The sequence below is a fragment of the Propithecus coquereli genome, unplaced genomic scaffold, assembly GCF_000956105.1.
Source record: "Propithecus coquereli isolate 6110/MARCELLA unplaced genomic scaffold, Pcoq_1.0 Scaffold63, whole genome shotgun sequence".
Classification (NCBI taxonomy): Eukaryota; Metazoa; Chordata; class Mammalia; order Primates; family Indriidae; genus Propithecus; species Propithecus coquereli.
The window spans coordinates 2,314,742-2,331,957 of NW_012152285.1; the positions used below are offsets into that span (position 1 = coordinate 2,314,742).

At 36.1% G+C, this 17,216-nt stretch overlaps 1 protein-coding gene across 2 annotated transcripts in view; it reads right to left on the reverse strand.

Moving 5' to 3' along the window:
- PRKG1 (protein kinase, cGMP-dependent, type I) overlaps positions 1–17,216 on the reverse strand; it is a 1,343,769-nt gene that overhangs the window by 1,264,232 nt on the left and 62,321 nt on the right. The window contains exon 1 of one of the 2 annotated variants that reach the window (XM_012659753.1): positions 2,553–2,981. The exons of the other annotated variant lie outside the window; for it this stretch is intronic. Within the exon in view, the coding sequence (XP_012515207.1) occupies positions 2,553–2,863 (311 nt within the window). The 5' untranslated portion in view covers positions 2,864–2,981. Of the gene's footprint in view, positions 1–2,552; positions 2,982–17,216 lie in introns of those variants that run through there. 2 annotated transcript variants of the gene reach the window in all.

Below are 17,216 nucleotides of genomic sequence, written 5' to 3' on the forward strand. Positions count from 1 at the left end.
AAAACTAGACAAACATATTTGCATGCATCAGATAATTGAACAGAACATTAGCTGCGCAGTTACCTATATTTAAAAAAAAACAGTATCAAAACTAACATGAATGTGAACTTGAAATTAATTTTAGTCTATTTAGTTGGTTTTGTTTTAACTTGAACTCATAATAATCTATGCGTAAGTTTAAGAAAGATGGCTAAATTTAAGTTGCAGAAAAGATGGAATATAAAAACATAAACACTTGTTGCCAATAAGTCTGTGTACTCAAATTATTCATGGTGAAATAAACTGAAATGCAAACAGGTCTTCTTTGGTTTGGCAAGTTTTCTTAATTCTTTGTGGAGCTATCTTGTACAGCCATTAAAATGACCTAATATATAATCATTTTGCATACAATATAATTCTTTTTCCCCTAAGAAAGGTACACATTCTACTACTCAAGCCAATTTTATTCTAGTTTTCTTTATGTAAGTGTGAAAAAAGAACAGATGTTTTTCCAAAAATATTTAAGCTTAGAAGACATTCTATCATTTTCTTCAATAAAATCCTTCAGAATCACAAAATCCATCATGGCAATACCTTAATAGCTGAGTTCTTTAAAACACAGGTTATTAAATAAATATGAAGACATACAACATTGTTCAATGAATAAAATGTTTATTATAATGGATGTTGTAAATTATTTGCCACACTAATTTCATTTTCCACCATGGACTTTTCTTTTTAATCTAGTTATTCTACGTGTCAAACACTGAGAGGTTTCTAAAACTTACCACATTGTCCAGTTCATTCCCTACTGCCTAGATTCCTTTAGATCTTCTCTGATAGAACGTTTAACTGGAGTTATCAGCCGACTTGGTCATGCTTCATTATAAACCCTATTAAAATGGTCTTTTCATAACAGCAGAGTTTGCTCTGTTACTCCAAAGTCCTGCAGATACTAAAATGAAATCTTATGGAATGCTTAAAGATGCAGGGAGCTGTCTTCGAGTTATTTTTTCATTATGCAAAACCTGGCCCAGGAGAGATGGTCATGTATCTTGTTAGCTAAAACAGGCAAGCATGTCAGGACTGCAAATTAATTTACCAGAGAAAGTTGAAGTCGATTCAGATCACTCAGGTTTCTAAGGCAAATCTAAGTCTGCTGAACTATTAGGGCAACTTGGTAAGGTCAGAATCTCAGGTATGTTTATCCTTATTGTCTCTTCTCCACTCCCTCACAGAATACAAACTCCTCCTTAAGCTACACTTGCATGAGGAACAGCAAATGTTCCATGAGAATCACTATGTATAGGTATAACTCTAAGTTTTTAAAAGTATAATGAGTGCATGCTCCTGATCTCTCCCCCCAAAAATCCAATAAATATAAATAGAGGTAATCAAGTATTTACTTTTTCTCTTTATATTAATTCCTTGTCTTTATGAAGCAAAGGGTTTCAAGAGACTTTGTATTATTATGTAACACGTGTCACCCAGACAATGTGATGTAGTTAAGAGTAGCAAAATCCTCGGTTTTATCAATTATGTCATTATCTACTAATTAAAAATGCCATTCATTTGTATGCTCTCCCTCATTCTATGTTAACCTCCTATGTCTGCTTCTTTACTCTCCATATGGATTCTGAGTTGAGTGCTGTATAACAAGTTTCATTCAATTTTTTCCCCAAACCAAGTTCTGAAGCCCACTGATATCAGAACTACACAGTTCTCTAAAATGCTAGAACAATACCAGAGTGGTTGCATTAGAAGCCAGGAGTAAGGCAAACAATGTGTCCACGTTGTAAATAAGGTAAGTGTACTTCTCTGTATTTGACCCTGGAAACATGCGACCCTCTTGGGTGCTGGAACTGCTCCATTAGTACCGTTATGCAAATTCCTGAAGGAAAATAAGCAATCTTCTCCCTCAGATGTTACGAAAAAATATTTTTAAAAATTCAACAGACTAGTCTTCCACTTATGGATTGTAAATGTCATCCAACTCAAGAAATCAAAAAATACTTCCCTTTTATATGGATATTTGCTTATTTTTTACACTTTGATAATGACAGAACCTCAGGTTTGAAAGGTACCAGCGTGAAGCGCCAGCAGGTAGAGAAATCCGCGAGAGCCACAAAAGCATAGAAAGTAAGGGAGCTATCAGACGTATTTCACTTCAAGTCTGATGAGCCTGCATTTAGGATTTTCCGGCTGGGATGGTTTGCCAGGGCTTTTGGGAGACGGGGCTTTTAATTTCTCCCGTCACACTCACACGCACGGTCGGACACACACCTGGGGCGCGTTCAAACTCTACGTACACTAGGCGGCATATATAAATGTATATGTGTATTTAAAAATAATACCTTGACATCTGACAAAGACACGAAGGCAACGTATGTGCCGTGAGTCTGGCTCTGCGAAACGTGCACAGCCCCGTAAGAAGTGCCCGTTAAAATGAAACATTCCTGAGGATGAGGACAGACATGGCAAGCGGGAGGGGCGGGGGCCGACAGACAACACAGAGACCCGCAGCTCCCCACCGCCAGGGTGCCACACGGACCCGGCGCGTAACCCCCGCTTACTGTGGGCTCTTGGGGTAGAAGGGCAGGGTCACATGGCTGAGATCCTGGATGTCGAAAGCGGTGGGCTCGGCGGAGATCGCCTGCCGCTTGGTGCGCGGCTCGCCCTGCAAGGTGCTCGCGCTCTGCTTCTGCGCCTGCTGGGTGGCCGGTCGGATCACCGAGCGGTACTTGTCCAGTTCGTTCTGCAGCTTCTGGATCAGTTCGTCCTTCTGATCCAACTCCAGCTCCAGCTCGTCGATGAGAGCATCCCGCTGCCTCAGCTCCTCGATCTTCTCCTGGAGCGCGTACTGTAAATCCCGCAGGGTGCCCATGCTCCTCCGGGCTGCCGGGGGCTCCTTCCTGCCGCTGCTCCGCGTCTTGGGGCTTCCTCCCCTCTCCGATCAACTTTCCCCAAAGTCGTCGCTGCCTCCCGAGTGCAAAAGCTTCCTACTTGAGACCAAAGCCAGCCCTGGCTTCTGAGCATGCCCAGTCCGCCGGCTCCAGCCACCGAGAGTTGCGGTGTGCAGATTCCACTTCTCGGGGCTTACTGAGAGGCTGAGCGTGGGGATGAGCAGAACAGCAGGTCCAACCGGGGATTAAACCTGAAACGCGGTGGGCGCCGCAGCGCGGGGGCGCAGAGGCGGGAGGCGCGGTGGCGGGGAGCGGGAGGAGGGGACGTGAATGGGGCTCCAAGGCAGCGGCGGGTCCGGCCGGGTCACTCGCGCCGGGCGCCAAAGGAAGCCGGCCGTGTGTGTGAGGACCTGATAAACCTCGGAGGCGCGCTGGGGGATGTGCGGGCGGAGCAAGGCGGGAGCACTGCTTTGGGGGTGGGGAGCTGGGAGGGCGAGGACAGGCAGGACCCCGTGCAAAGCGGGCAGGCGTCAGCCGCTCCAGAGCACACCAGTCTTGAGAATGCTGAGCTACGATCCTGGCGACATCCGAGAGCAGAGAGGACTCTGCATCCTAAGAGCTCTGAGTTCTGAAGGTATTTGGACCACCAGCCTCAACCAAGAAAAGCTCCCGAGCGCTGTGACTGAGCTTTCGCTTCTCCCACGCCACCTTTCCCACGGGGAGCGCCTCACACAGGTGGCTAATGCTTGAAAAGAAACTTGCCTCTCAAAAGGTGAGAGCGAGTCCGTGCCAGAGAGGGATTCTCCTGTACAGCCTTTGGAAAACTGGGGTTGGAGGAAGGGGGGTGTCTAACTTTCCCCCCCTAAGCGTTGCTACTGTCTGGTAGCTCCTGCTAGTGACTCATTTTTTCTGCCCCTTCCAAACTCAAATTAAGGAACTCTTTTTAGGGCAATGGCCAAAAACGGATTCTGGCCCTAGAAGGCTGCTCAGCTTCTCCATCATCCCTCTGGCTTTGGACTAGGGTTTGGAGAATAGTTTACTGATGGGCCTGGCTTCTTCCAGTTGCTGAATTTGGCGGGGGAGGAGGTGGGAGTTAAAAAAATCATTCCCGAGTTCCAAAAAGTTCACCGTGAAACTGAACCATACCTTTGAAAATATTACTTTCCTGACAACCAAGCTGTTAGGAATGTATCTTTCCACTTGAATGGTGAGGAAGAAATCCTGACACAAACTTTGAAGAAGAGGGAAAATCCTAAACGGGAAGGAAGACCAAATGGGCTACATTAAACTGCACACCATACTGTACCAGTCACCCCACCCACCCACTCCCCCACCCCCATCCCTGCCCCTACAATATTTCCTACAGTGATGACAACTGGGTAGCATCCTTTCTGTCCAAGGGTTATTCTCCCATCATGGGAACGCATGTTTAGAATCCCCAAATATTTACCCAACACTTACCTAAATTCCTAATATTTGCTTAAATCTTCAGCAACTCATCAAATTTTTAGCAGCTTTATTAGCAGCCTCTTAATTACTATTCTTGGGCACTGAGTATTATAATCTTCAATGCTCTATTTGGTCATTCCTTAACATTAAAACAAAGTAGATAGAAAATAAATTAAAACTGAATTACAATGCACAACTATTCACTGGAATCTAAATTTAGCCAAGAATACAAATATTAGTATCAAAAAACTTGCTTACTTTTGCTTTTGAATACACACTTTTTGTATTTGAGCTTACAGAAAAAAGGAAGGAAGGAAGAAAAAACCAACGTTAACAAGCTGTTTGATTTAAAGTGTATTTGTTTGTGATTGGAGATATAAATGACAAAGGATAAACAATCCTAAACATTCTTTCACACGGATTATGATCTAATTCTCTTAGTAAAGATGACATAGACACTTAATTTTCCTGCTTTTCAACATGTATTTTCGGAAGTGCATTCATTTCAGAATGTATTATATAAAGTGGATAATTCCCGAAACATTTTCGTTTGTAAGGAAGAAACATGAATAACATACATACACTGACAGCAGTAAATAACTGTTCTGAATTATTGTTGTTTCAATTAGAAGTAAACCAAGCAGAAGTACTATGGCTTTGTATAACTGACTGTATTCTGAAAGAGCTTCCATGACAATTTCCTTCTTCTAGGCAAAAGGCCAAATTCTTATCTTATTCAACCTGTGGGAGTTCTTTATTTCCATAGGAAAACCTTTAAGACTAAATGACTTTTTCCTATAGATCTATATTGGGGTCTGTGATGCCAAGAGTTTATATCTAAAAATATATCCAAAGCAATGTATAGGGGACATCATTAGACAACTGCTAAGCAGAGTTTTGTTTTTAGAGTTCATTTAAGGCTTAAATGGGGTTACTTAATGTCTTTGAGCAGCACAAAGTAGAGAGAGGTTTTCTTCATTTGTAGAAAGCCTGTCTATATATACAAAGGAAAATAGAAACTAAAGCATTTGTCCCAAAAACAAAAATAAAAAATAGCACTTCAACCAAAAATATTCAGGTATTTTGAACAAAAGTGAGGTTTTTTACACTGACTTGTGTAAATAATTTTCACTATTTAAGCTAGTATATCTACATGAAACATAGGATGTATCCACATTATATTTTAATTTAAATGGAATTTTCATGATACAAAATGTTTTAGGATGAATCTGATATTAAGAGTCTTTTGTAACAAACACAAAGTAAATGGCTAAAAAGATCCATTCATTACAATTTTGACTTTAAAAGGTGTTCAAGGTATAGACTATATTCAGTTATGTTAGCCTATATTATAAAAATAATTTCATTTCCCCTTAAATGCTTTATAATTATATATGCAAATTTCAAAATTTTAGGCTTTTCTCTCTCATTCTTAAAGTCAAAATAAACATTTTAAGTAAATTTTTCAATGATGTTTTTGACTGGTTGTTTAGATCTTGAGGAGCCAGGTTTCCATCTCAACCTTTTCAGTGATTCTAATATTTTCTTAAACATCTTTTGCACTGTACTTAGTAAATGCTGGAAATAAACTTTATGTGAAAAATCAAGATCTTGCAATTACATTTCAACAAATTATCTTTACTATGTGTCCCATAGAAAACTTAATTGGCTAAATTACCAGATCAAAGATAAGGCACAAGTCTACATTCTGCTTAGGAAACATCTATCACAAATTCCATCTGGAATGGAGTGGAGGGGAATAGCATGGGCTGAACTCTTTTCCCAATGCCTGTCTGAGCTGAGGCCTTGATGTTAGATGCTAACACGTAGAACGATGCAATTTTGAAGGAACTGAATTCACAGTCTAGAGTTCCATAGTCAACTCACAGCCTGCTTTTCAGCAGTCTGTCTTTGTCATAGATTTAACAGAAGTAAAGTCCTACTGGTAGTCAGACCAAATTGTGGCATGTTAGAACTCCAATATGCTCTTCAGTTTTGCACCCAAACCTCATGATCAAGAATAAATAGTACCATGTCTTCCTTAATGGATCTCAGAATCATTTAATGGGATATTCAATAATTTAGCTTTATTATAATACTGGCCATTAAAAAATAAAGTCTGTAGAATTTATTATCCTTCACTAAAAACATAATTAGCCCCAAAAGAACTGTGATAATTTTATCATCCATTTGTCCATTCCATGGATGCTACATTTCCTGGAAGAGTCCTAAGTTTGAAATTTTTTTCTACCATTTCATGGTATATCTTGAACAGGGAAAACAAACAAATAAACAAAAATATAGCTGAGATTTTTAGGTAATGGAAGCCACACTTTGCAGAAAATTGCTAAAAGTAGCAAGTACTCCTAAGAATCTAGATATGAAAGCTATTACTGGCAGACATAATGGCTTGTTCTAAGTTGCGAATCATAATCAAGATCACAATAAAAGTAACTAATTTCCTTTAAATTTTAATGCATGACAGACACTATTCATACAACCTCTAGTTGAATATTATTAATATTTCTATTTATATCTGAGGAAATGGAGGCACAGAATAACCCACCTAATGAATGGCAAAGTCTGGGTTTAAATCCAGACCATTTGATATAGAGCCCAATCCCCTACCCCTCATTGCCTTCTGCAAGACTTACAAGTGTTGCTGCTGTCTTGTTCTGGATCCAAGGAGATAAAAGTGTCCTTTAACATTAACTTGCTTGACTTTGGGGTTGGGAAGGTAGACAGATGAGAAATTTGAAAAATCCTGAAAGGGCAGGAAAAGATGTTTAAAAAGTTCCTTTTTCCAAAACTGTCTTTATTCCAGCACCATTTTACCCTGGTTTGCCTTAGAACATTCTGGTTTTAATACTAGAACTGCTTCAGATTGTCCTGGTTTTAAAACTAAAAGATCTAAGAACCTCTCAGTCCTAGTCAAACCAAGACTGTTGGTCATTATATTTAATTCAGGATTGCTGAGCTTCTCGAGTTTATAAATACGTTCGACTTTTACTTTCAAAGTTACTGATAGAAAAGTAAAACCAAGGAAAATCTGTAATGCTAATACCTATTATTTTGTACACATTACAAACCCACTTACACATTTGTTTGTGTGAATGTTTTAAGAAAGCAATCATCATATTCCATTGTATACTACAGGAATTGTCTTTGACCTATGGGGGGGGTCGGACAATATAATTTTAATTATGTTTTAACAAGTTAAACAAGGATTCGAGGTTCTTTTTTTGGTTTATTGTTTTTACAAAAACTGGAACTTTAGGTTGGTTTCGTATGGATTAAACACAATGATTCAACTACCTGCATGCAATTAACTCTTATACAATTACTCTAATTGAGGTTGGTGGATAGAGTCAGGTGTAAGAAATGTATATTAAAATGGCATAAGTAAAAATTCTGATGATTGGGTTGTTTTGAAGTCAAACCACTTCAAATGATAAGTTCTGCATGGAAAAGAAAAAAAAATAAACCATTAATCATGAAAAACTTACTGCAGAGACTTGGAAAGTAATAGTGCACTGTATCATAATTGCTAATGTGCTTAGCATTTAATACTGAATTAGTGTCATGCTTAATATTAGTTGAAATAAATTCTTATATTCCAGCACTTAAAATGAGGGCAAGTTATTATTGTGCCTCAGCCTAAACTAGTGCCCATGAAAACTCATGCACTAACAAAATGAACATTTCTTTATACTCTTTAGTAAGCTGCCATTTCCAATGACCAGAAGAAATAAAATATTTTAAGAAGAAAAATATTTTGTTTCCTGTATTTTTTAATTAATGCAAAATTTTAAAGTGCATAAAATATAATTTAAAATGTTTTATTCACAAAAATGCTATTTTACTGAATTCTAATCCCAATGAATAGGTACATGAGCATGCAACAGCATACTATCTCCCTATAGGATAAATAAATTCGTTTCTCAGTTCCATTTCAGTGACTTTTCTCGTTTATTAAATGCACATCACTTACTAAGTTAATGCATCACTATTTTCCACAAAATATTCAAAAACATTTGCAAAGGTAATTTTGCTTCAGAAAACAGATTTGATATCATGTGGCTTACAGAATAGCTCTGTAGTCAATGATTTTTCTTTTTTGTTGTTTTTACTTTAACTAGCATTTAACAACTGATATTATTTGGCTATTCTCTTCCTATGCATTATGTAAGCAAAATTTAGAGTAAAGAAAACCTAAATTTTCCTAACAAACTCATTAAAATTAGTTAAGGTGGGAAAATACTAAAGATGTAAGAAAGATAATAAATTACAAGTTTGAGTGAATTAAATTTTTGGCAGTAACTAAAATGACTCAATTGGGCAACAGAAAGATGCCGAGAAATTTGTTTATATTGTGAGAAAGTCAAGGATTTGGGGGAAAGAGAGAGTTGCAGGCAAAAGACTTAGTAGGGAAATATGTAAAGATCTTCACTCTTATTAACTTAATGGGCAAGTAAATATCACATTAAGGAAACTCTTGATATTGTGACTTTTATAAAATCATCACGAGATACAGAAATCCACCTTTCTAATGACAGCTAAATGAAACAATAGGTTGGTAAAAATAAATGGATATTATTCCAGGGCCAAGATATAGTGCCCAATGTTTATGAAAGCATTACTCTTAGAACAAGAATAGGAGCCCCAGGCTGACACCCAGAAGACAAATACATTTGCTATGTATTTGTAACTAACTATAAAACTATCAGTCACCTTACCTAATGTACATTTTTTAAAGGTTCCAAAATTCCTTCCTTGTCTGGACTGGATTTTTTAAATTCATTTTTCAAAGTATAGACATTCAATCTGGCAGTAATGAATACTTTAAATATTAGTGGTTCAGATTTAAACTTAAAACACAATTGTGCAAATGACTATATAATGAAGTTATAAAAATAGCAATATATAAAGTATCATATAGTTTCAATATCCTATATAAATAAATATACAATAGGGGTTTTCACACTTTTTTGGTAGTAGTGTAGAATATTCTTTCTTGAGTCATTGCATTATGTAAGAATTTTTTACCCAAAGATCAGAGTTATTATGGAATATTCATCTAAGTTTTCCATAGAATAAAATACAGCCAAAATTCTAACTATCTATCTTCCTTAGAAAAGCATCTATAGTGACTACCAATTTTAAGTGGAAAAAATGACAAGGAAATATTCAAAATGTTTACTTTTGTAACAGGAAAAGCAATTGCTGCTGTTAGGAACATAGAGAACTTAGTGAAAATTATTTATTTTCATTTGCCAGTTTCCACTGGTCAGACCCTCCAGCAGTACACAACAAGTAACATTCTCTCAAAAGTCAGAGGTGAAACTTACCTAATATAACAGTATTTCCACATTCACTCTATTATTTAATTTAGTGCTGTCACTCTTGAGGGCATAAACAACACATACATACACACACACAAATACAGATAATTAAAAGAGTGATAGCAACACTATCATGATTTGAGACCTGACACAATCCTAGCTCCCACCAAAAAAAGCAAAGGTACCTGCTATGGTTTGAATGTCTCTCCCAAAGTTCATGTGTTAGAAACTAATTCCCAATGCAACAGTGCAGAGAGGAGGGACCTTTAAGAGGTGATTAGGTCTTGAGGGCTGTGGCCTCATTAATAGATCAGTGCTGCTATCGTGGGAGTGAGTTGGTTATCCTGAGAGTGAGTTCCTGATAAAAGGATCAGTTTGGGCCTCTTCCTGCCCCCTCTGGTGTGTGCTCTTGCCCTTAGGCCTCCTGCCATGGGATGATGCAGCAAGAAGGCCCTGGGCTTCTTGACCTTGGACTTCCCAGCCTCCATAACTATAAAAAATAAATCTCTAATCTTTATAAATTACCCAATTTCTGATATTCTATTATAGCAGCATGAAACAGACTAAGACAGTGTCTTTATTCTTTACTCATAATGAATATCACAGAATTTTGAGCTGGAATGGACCACAGAGATTATTTAATTCAACATCCTAATTTCAAATTTAAATAAACCTAAAGGCCAGGGAATGAAACAACTCACCAAGGCAAAGGCAAGTATAGAACCCAAATCTCCCAATTCTCAGCATATTGTTCTTAAAGTTATTCCTTCACTTGGCATTTTTATTATCACTAAAATAGAAGTCTGACTGAGTTCACATGAAAATTCTACTTCATATCTCTGAGTAAATAATGGTAGTTAAAGCCATTTTAGACCACTTTAATTTGCTATGGAAAACAAAATATATGCAAAGGTCTTCGAAATGTCTAATTAGTTCTATTATGCCTCTCCTTATACTTGAACTATATGGAGATTTTATTGCTACTATGGGGATCCACAAGAAAATAAATAACTGTGTTTGTGTGTGTCAGTGTGTCTGTGTGTGTGTGTCTGTGTGTATGCTTGTAAATGCCCCAGAAGCATGCATATAACATAGGTATGATATATAAACCACACCCTCCTGATCAACCCTCATTCATGTAAAAGTAAGGTGGGCACATGAGGTAGATGCAACCCAAATCTTTTGCATTCCACCTTCTTTGACAAAGATCTAAGTGGAGAAATAGGGTAAACCATTTTAATTTTTCTCTCTCTTCAGACATAGCTCAAGCTTTATCACATTACAGGATTTTAAAAGCCCTTGAAATATGGAAAACAATCATTACCAAGAAAAAAAATTGTCTCTAACTCATAAACATTAAAAGATAATATCCTAAACTTCACATAGAACTCTCAGAATTCAAATGGTGACACTTGTTTGATTGCTTGAAATCATGTGATTAGTCTTAGATCGTTTGACATTTTTAAGACAGTGTAATTTTAGATTATGCCAAAAGGTGATTTTATGCATTTAATATTTTCTACTGGGGTACTGATGGGATACTGTACAATTTCTTAGCAGAAAACAAACAAAAAAAAGAAGACAGTAAAGTTGTATTTCAAAATGCATTGAAAAGAGTAGCATTTAAAATTTTCATTACATTAATTTTCTTAAAAACAATTTTGTATTTTAAATTTGTAAGTAAACATATATTCATTTAACTACCAATTGCTCACAAAGCAAACTACTAACACATTTCATACATTTTCATATTCCATAATCAGGGAATGTCAACTTGTGAGAAGTAAAATAATTGATGAAGAAACCACAAATAACCAAGAAAAAGCACAGAGTAACAGATGGTGCAACAGCTAAACCCAGTGGTCAAAGCAAAGCTTTGTCAGCAACCCAATGACTCTAATTCAGAACTCTCACCCATCAAAGCATATATTACAGCTCAGTGTTTCCTCAAAATGTGACCTAAAGAACACCAGATTTTTAAAACAGTGATAAGTGTAATGAAAAAGGGTTCCATGATCAAAAACGTTTGGGAGGCAGTGAGAAAGACTCAACAAAACAGATTTTTTTATGTATTATTCTCGGTACTTTTAATTTTCCAGTATGTATTATGAATCGCCAAAATAAAGTAAATATATACAATATTTACTATTGTATATATTTCATAAATAGTAAATATATACACTTGATTTAAACAATTAGACATTCCTTCCACTCATACTTTAAGTGTTGAACCTGGGTATTCATTATATTTAATTGTTTAAAGGTAATCAGATAAGTTATTAAAAAGATCAGACATCATCCTCACTTGTGAAATCCCTGTTGGTATCTACACACACAGCAATGTCTAGTCCTAGTCCCACCAAGAGTACTGCCAACCACTGGTATCTCCCCAAGCCCGTAACCACAGCCAATGACATGGCAGGAAACCATGAACACATGACAAATTTGGTGCCTACAGGAAAAGACCAGCATTGCCATTTGACCCATAACCACATTTCCTCTCTTTAAAATTAGGCTGAGTCACAGGATTGCTGCTCAGGTTGGGAAAATGTTCAAGGGAAAATTACAATGGGATTGAAATAGGAGAGCAATTGATTAATAATTAATTGCCTAAATGTTATACTAATCTCTTAGTTTTTTAAAATCTCCAAGCACCAAGAAATTTTATTTTGACACTTCAGAACTTGATTCTTTTTTTGCCTATGAAGCCTTTCTCCTAATACCTGTTATTATCTTCAAATCCCAACCCCATCGCTACCCCATCACCACCTTCCATCTTAGTCATTAACTCAAATAAACCCATTCTTCAGTTCTCCCCTTAAGTATAAGTTCCTCTAACAAACCTTCCCAATCATCCCCATGATAGTTTCCCTCATAACAGCACTTATCATAATTTATAATTCTATATTATTCCATGGATAGATGTTAAATAGGTATCTGCCCCATTAGACTGTAAACTAAGAAGGCAAGGAATTATGTTTATTTTGTCCATCAACACCCAGAACAAGAGGGCTCTCACTATATATTTTTTAATTTTATTAAACAAATAAAGGTAGGAATAAATGGATGAAGTCAACAAATATTTATTTAGTATCCACAACATACCTCTCTGACGGAGAACAGGGAGAAAGGAACAATTTCTCTACCTATTTATTGATGGTGGTGTGTAATGTGTAATAAATCAAACATATCAGAGGCTTAGTTTATGCCTTTCTGTATATAATAAATCAAACATATCAGAGAGTTAGTTTAAAAATGTGGTTTTCTTCTACAGAAAAATCACAAAAAGATATCACTCTTTAAACAACATATTTGCTGCTTAAGACCCATGATAACCATGTTTTCTTCCTGTCACCTTGAAATTTTTTTCTAGAAAATAATGCTTCTTGACACTCAATCACTTTTTTCAAATTACACCTAGCAATCAGCTCTCTTAATGCACTTTTAAATTGCCATGTCTGATTCTTTCTTTCTTTTAGCCTTATATGTATTGTCTTCAAGGTCCAGCGCTCTTTTTATATGACACTGGCAATGTCCACAGCACCAGCAATTCTGCAATTTCTTTCTGTTTCTTCCACAATTCCAGCTACTCCTTCAAAAGGCTGACTGCTTTATTTGGAGTTGGTGCTTTTTAATAGTTCTTAACATGTACATCTTTTAGAAGACTATTCATATCATTCGATATTTTGAAAGCAGATGCTTCCAAGTATGTTACTTAATAAATTACTTCAGTGATTATTAACCAATGCTTATGCCCTACCTGGTCACTTCATTTACAGTGAAGTGGATGTTAATATTGGAACAAAGTTTAAGAAGCAAATTTATGCACACAAACACATTTATCTCCAAAAATATTTCTAATCCACTAACTTTATTCTTAAAATAGATATACTTACCTTCCGTCTCCTCTCTCTTGCTTTTTCTATAGAACGTCAGAGTAGGCCCTTCAAATAAAATCATAAGCATATGACCACAGTCAACTGAACACTGAAGTGCTAACTTTCGGGTTTTAGCAATAATTATAAAGTCACAATGCTATGTTAAATACCTATTCAATCAAACCTAAAGATGGGGATAGATAGTTTGTTGATGAAAAAAAGGACTATTTCTCAGGTAGATGTTTTCAGTAATTTCTAAAAGTCAGCAAGAAGGCTTCCAAAGTTCTTCAAATTTATTGTACTTGAATATGGTCTTGAGAAAGGTAATTTTTGTCAAACTTAAAAAAAAAAACCTAAGCTCAAGCCTACCCTATGGAAAAAATAAGAGATCCTTATCTACGAAAGAGAGTCGAATTTGGAGATAAATATTCAAAGTTTTACACATCTGTAACTGCACAAATCTCTATAAATGAAGCTTTAAACTGCAATCTTATAATGCTTCAGAATCTAAATGGAAATCTGAGATTCTGATTTGCAACTGCATGAAACTGCTGGATATTCAACAACAACGGAGCACTAATAACCATTTGAATAAAAGAACTTCTTGGCATTGCATCATGTATCTTTACTGATTCTTAATTATATTTTTTCCTCCTAAGAAATGAGAGTCTCATGATATAGTTATCAATATACACAATCTTTTTGGAAGCATCATTTCCCAAGAAAAAAAAAATATATGATTAATAGTAATTATGCTCTATAAAAGACAAATGTCATGTTGAGATATATATATAACTTTCTACATTCAGAAAATATATTCTTTATTCAGTTAAAATAATATTTTTTGAAAATAATTTCTAATTGAGATTTAAATTTGCCTTTTTTTTAAAAGTACAAGGTTAAGCAAAGCATTAGAGGATTATAAAATTTATACTTCTTTATATGATTCATTTTAGTTTAAATATACTTCCATAGTGTACAGCTTCAACAAACAGTACATTCTTCAAATTTTTCTCGCAGCCATTAAATACTAATTTCTAATAACTAAAATATAGAACTAAAGGTACAATTGCACCCTCTACTGTCCAAATTTTCCATTCCATATTGAGCAAAGTCCTGTGTATGTTTAACACATTCATTATAAAAGTAACAGGTAAATCATATTGGTTTCTTTTTGACATTAATTAGCAGCTCCTCAAAAAAATTAAATTCTAATTGTTAAAATATTTTTAGTAATACAAATAGAAGTTTGCCATTCATACAGTTACTTGTCCTAAACTAAGTTAGAAAATGACCCTCAGTAAGGCACAATCATGCCTCATATAAGGACATTTCTGTCAACAACTGACTAGATATGCAACAGTGGTCCAGTAAGATTGTAATGGAACTGCCCTATACATATGTATCATTTTTTACCTTTGGTACCATATTTTTACTGTACCTTTGCTATATTTAGATACACAATATTTACCATTGGGTTACAATTGCCTACAGTATTCAGTATAGTCACATCCTGTAGCCTAGAAGCAATAGGCTATATCATACAGCATAGGTGTGTAGTAGGATGTACCATCTAGGTTTGTGTATGTTTACTCTTTGATGTTCCCACAGTGATGAAATCGCCTATGGACACATTTCTTAGAGCCTATCTCCGTCTTTAGAGATGCATAACTGTATTTGAATGAAGTATTCATTAACTTACAGTAAATGGCAATATTAATCACTTTTTAAACATTAGTTCCAACATGGAAAAATATCAAGTCATTTTAACAATTGGCATGTTTTTCTAATAGTGTATAAAGTTCACCAAATTTTTTTCAAATTGGAAATTAGAAAAAGATTAATGTTTCTCTAAAACTGAACTTCAAAGTTTTTTTTACTTTAATAAATTTAGGGATACAAGTGGTTTTTGTTTACCTGGATGGATTGTATAGTGGTGAAGTCCAGGCTGTTAGCATACCCATCACCTGAATAGTGTGCATCGTACCCAACAGATAATTTTTCATCCCTCACTCCCCTCCCATCCTCTGTCCTTCTGAGTCTCCAGTGTCAATTCTACCAATCTGTGTGCCCCCATGTACCCATAGTTCAGCTCCCACTTATAAATAAGAATATGGGGCATTTGGTTTTCAGTTCCTGAGTTACTTCACTTAGGATAATGGCCTCTAGTACCATCCAAGTTACTGCAAAAGATATTATTTCATTCACTTTTATGGCTGAGTAGTATTCCGTGGGGTGTATGTGTGTGTGTGCGTGTGTGTGTGTACACCATGTTTTCTTTATCCACTCATTGGTTGGTGGACACTTATGTTGATTCCATATCTTTGCAATTATAAATTGTGCTGCAATAAATATCCATGCACTCTAGAGCCCTTTTTTTTTTTTTTTTTTTTTGAGACAGAGTCTCACTCTTTTGCCTGGGCTAGAGTTCCGTGGCGTCAGCCTAGCTCACAGCAACCTCAAACTCCTGGGCTCAAGCGATCCTTCTGCCTCAGCCTCCTGAGTAGCTGGGGCTACAGGCATGCGCCACCATGCCTGGCTAATTTTTTCTGTATATTTTTAGTTGTCCGATTAATTTCTTTCTAATTTTTAGTAGAGACGGGGTCTCACTCTTGCTCAGGCTGGTCTTGAACCCCTGAGCTCAAACAATCTGCCCACCTCAGCCTCCCAGAGTGCTAGGATTACAGGCGTGAGCCATCGTGCCCAGCCCACTCTAAAGTTTTAAAAAATCAATTAGGTTTTGAGTTCCTCCATGATTGTCAAAATTTAAAATACCACTCTGAGCCAAAATTAAAAGCTTATTTGTAATTTTCTTTTAAACTTGTCTTTATCATTTTAATTAGAGACTGTTTTGAATTCAGAATAAATTATTATTGAAGAGATTTTCTTATCCATTTCTTCTTCTGGTAATAGAGAATTATCTTATTGCCAGTCAACCCTTTCACCAGAAATAAAGAGAAAAAGTGAACGAAAAAAATTCAATTAAGGCACTAGAAAATTCCCAAGCATCAAGGAATTGAGAGGCCAATATCCCAGGGGAAGTCCAGAGAGGTAAGCCAAACATTCGATGTCCTTCTGAGGCATTTAGCAATTACAAAACACTCCTAGGAAAATAAGCAATTGAGCATAAATTAGAAGCTGAGTGGCTAAGTTGTGCAAAGCTTCTAAAATTCTCATAGGGCCGGAGGGACAAAAATTAGAATTTAAGCTCAACTAGTTGAAAGCCATTAAGGCTAAACCTTAATTGCTAATACCCCTGTACTCAGTAAGACTGAAACCCTTTATATTAATATCTGCTCAGTCCATAATTGGATTAAGGTGACCTGACCCTAGTCTTCCTGCCTGTCAGTAGCAAAAGTATATCTTCCCTGAGAGAAGATCACATCATCCAGAGGCTCAAACTATCACTACAATTTTTCATGCATAATATTGAGATTCAATCAAAACCATCTAGGTATACCAAGAAAATACTCCATTACCTAAAACTAAGAGAAAAACGGAAGCATACAACAGGAGACCCATGGGAGATCCTGATATTGGAATTATCAGACATGAACTTTAAAATAATTGTGACAAACATGTTTTAGAAATGTGATGAAAATGTTGGTAATTTCAGCAGAAAACTAAAAATTATAAAAGAAATTTAAGTTGAAATTTTAGAGCTA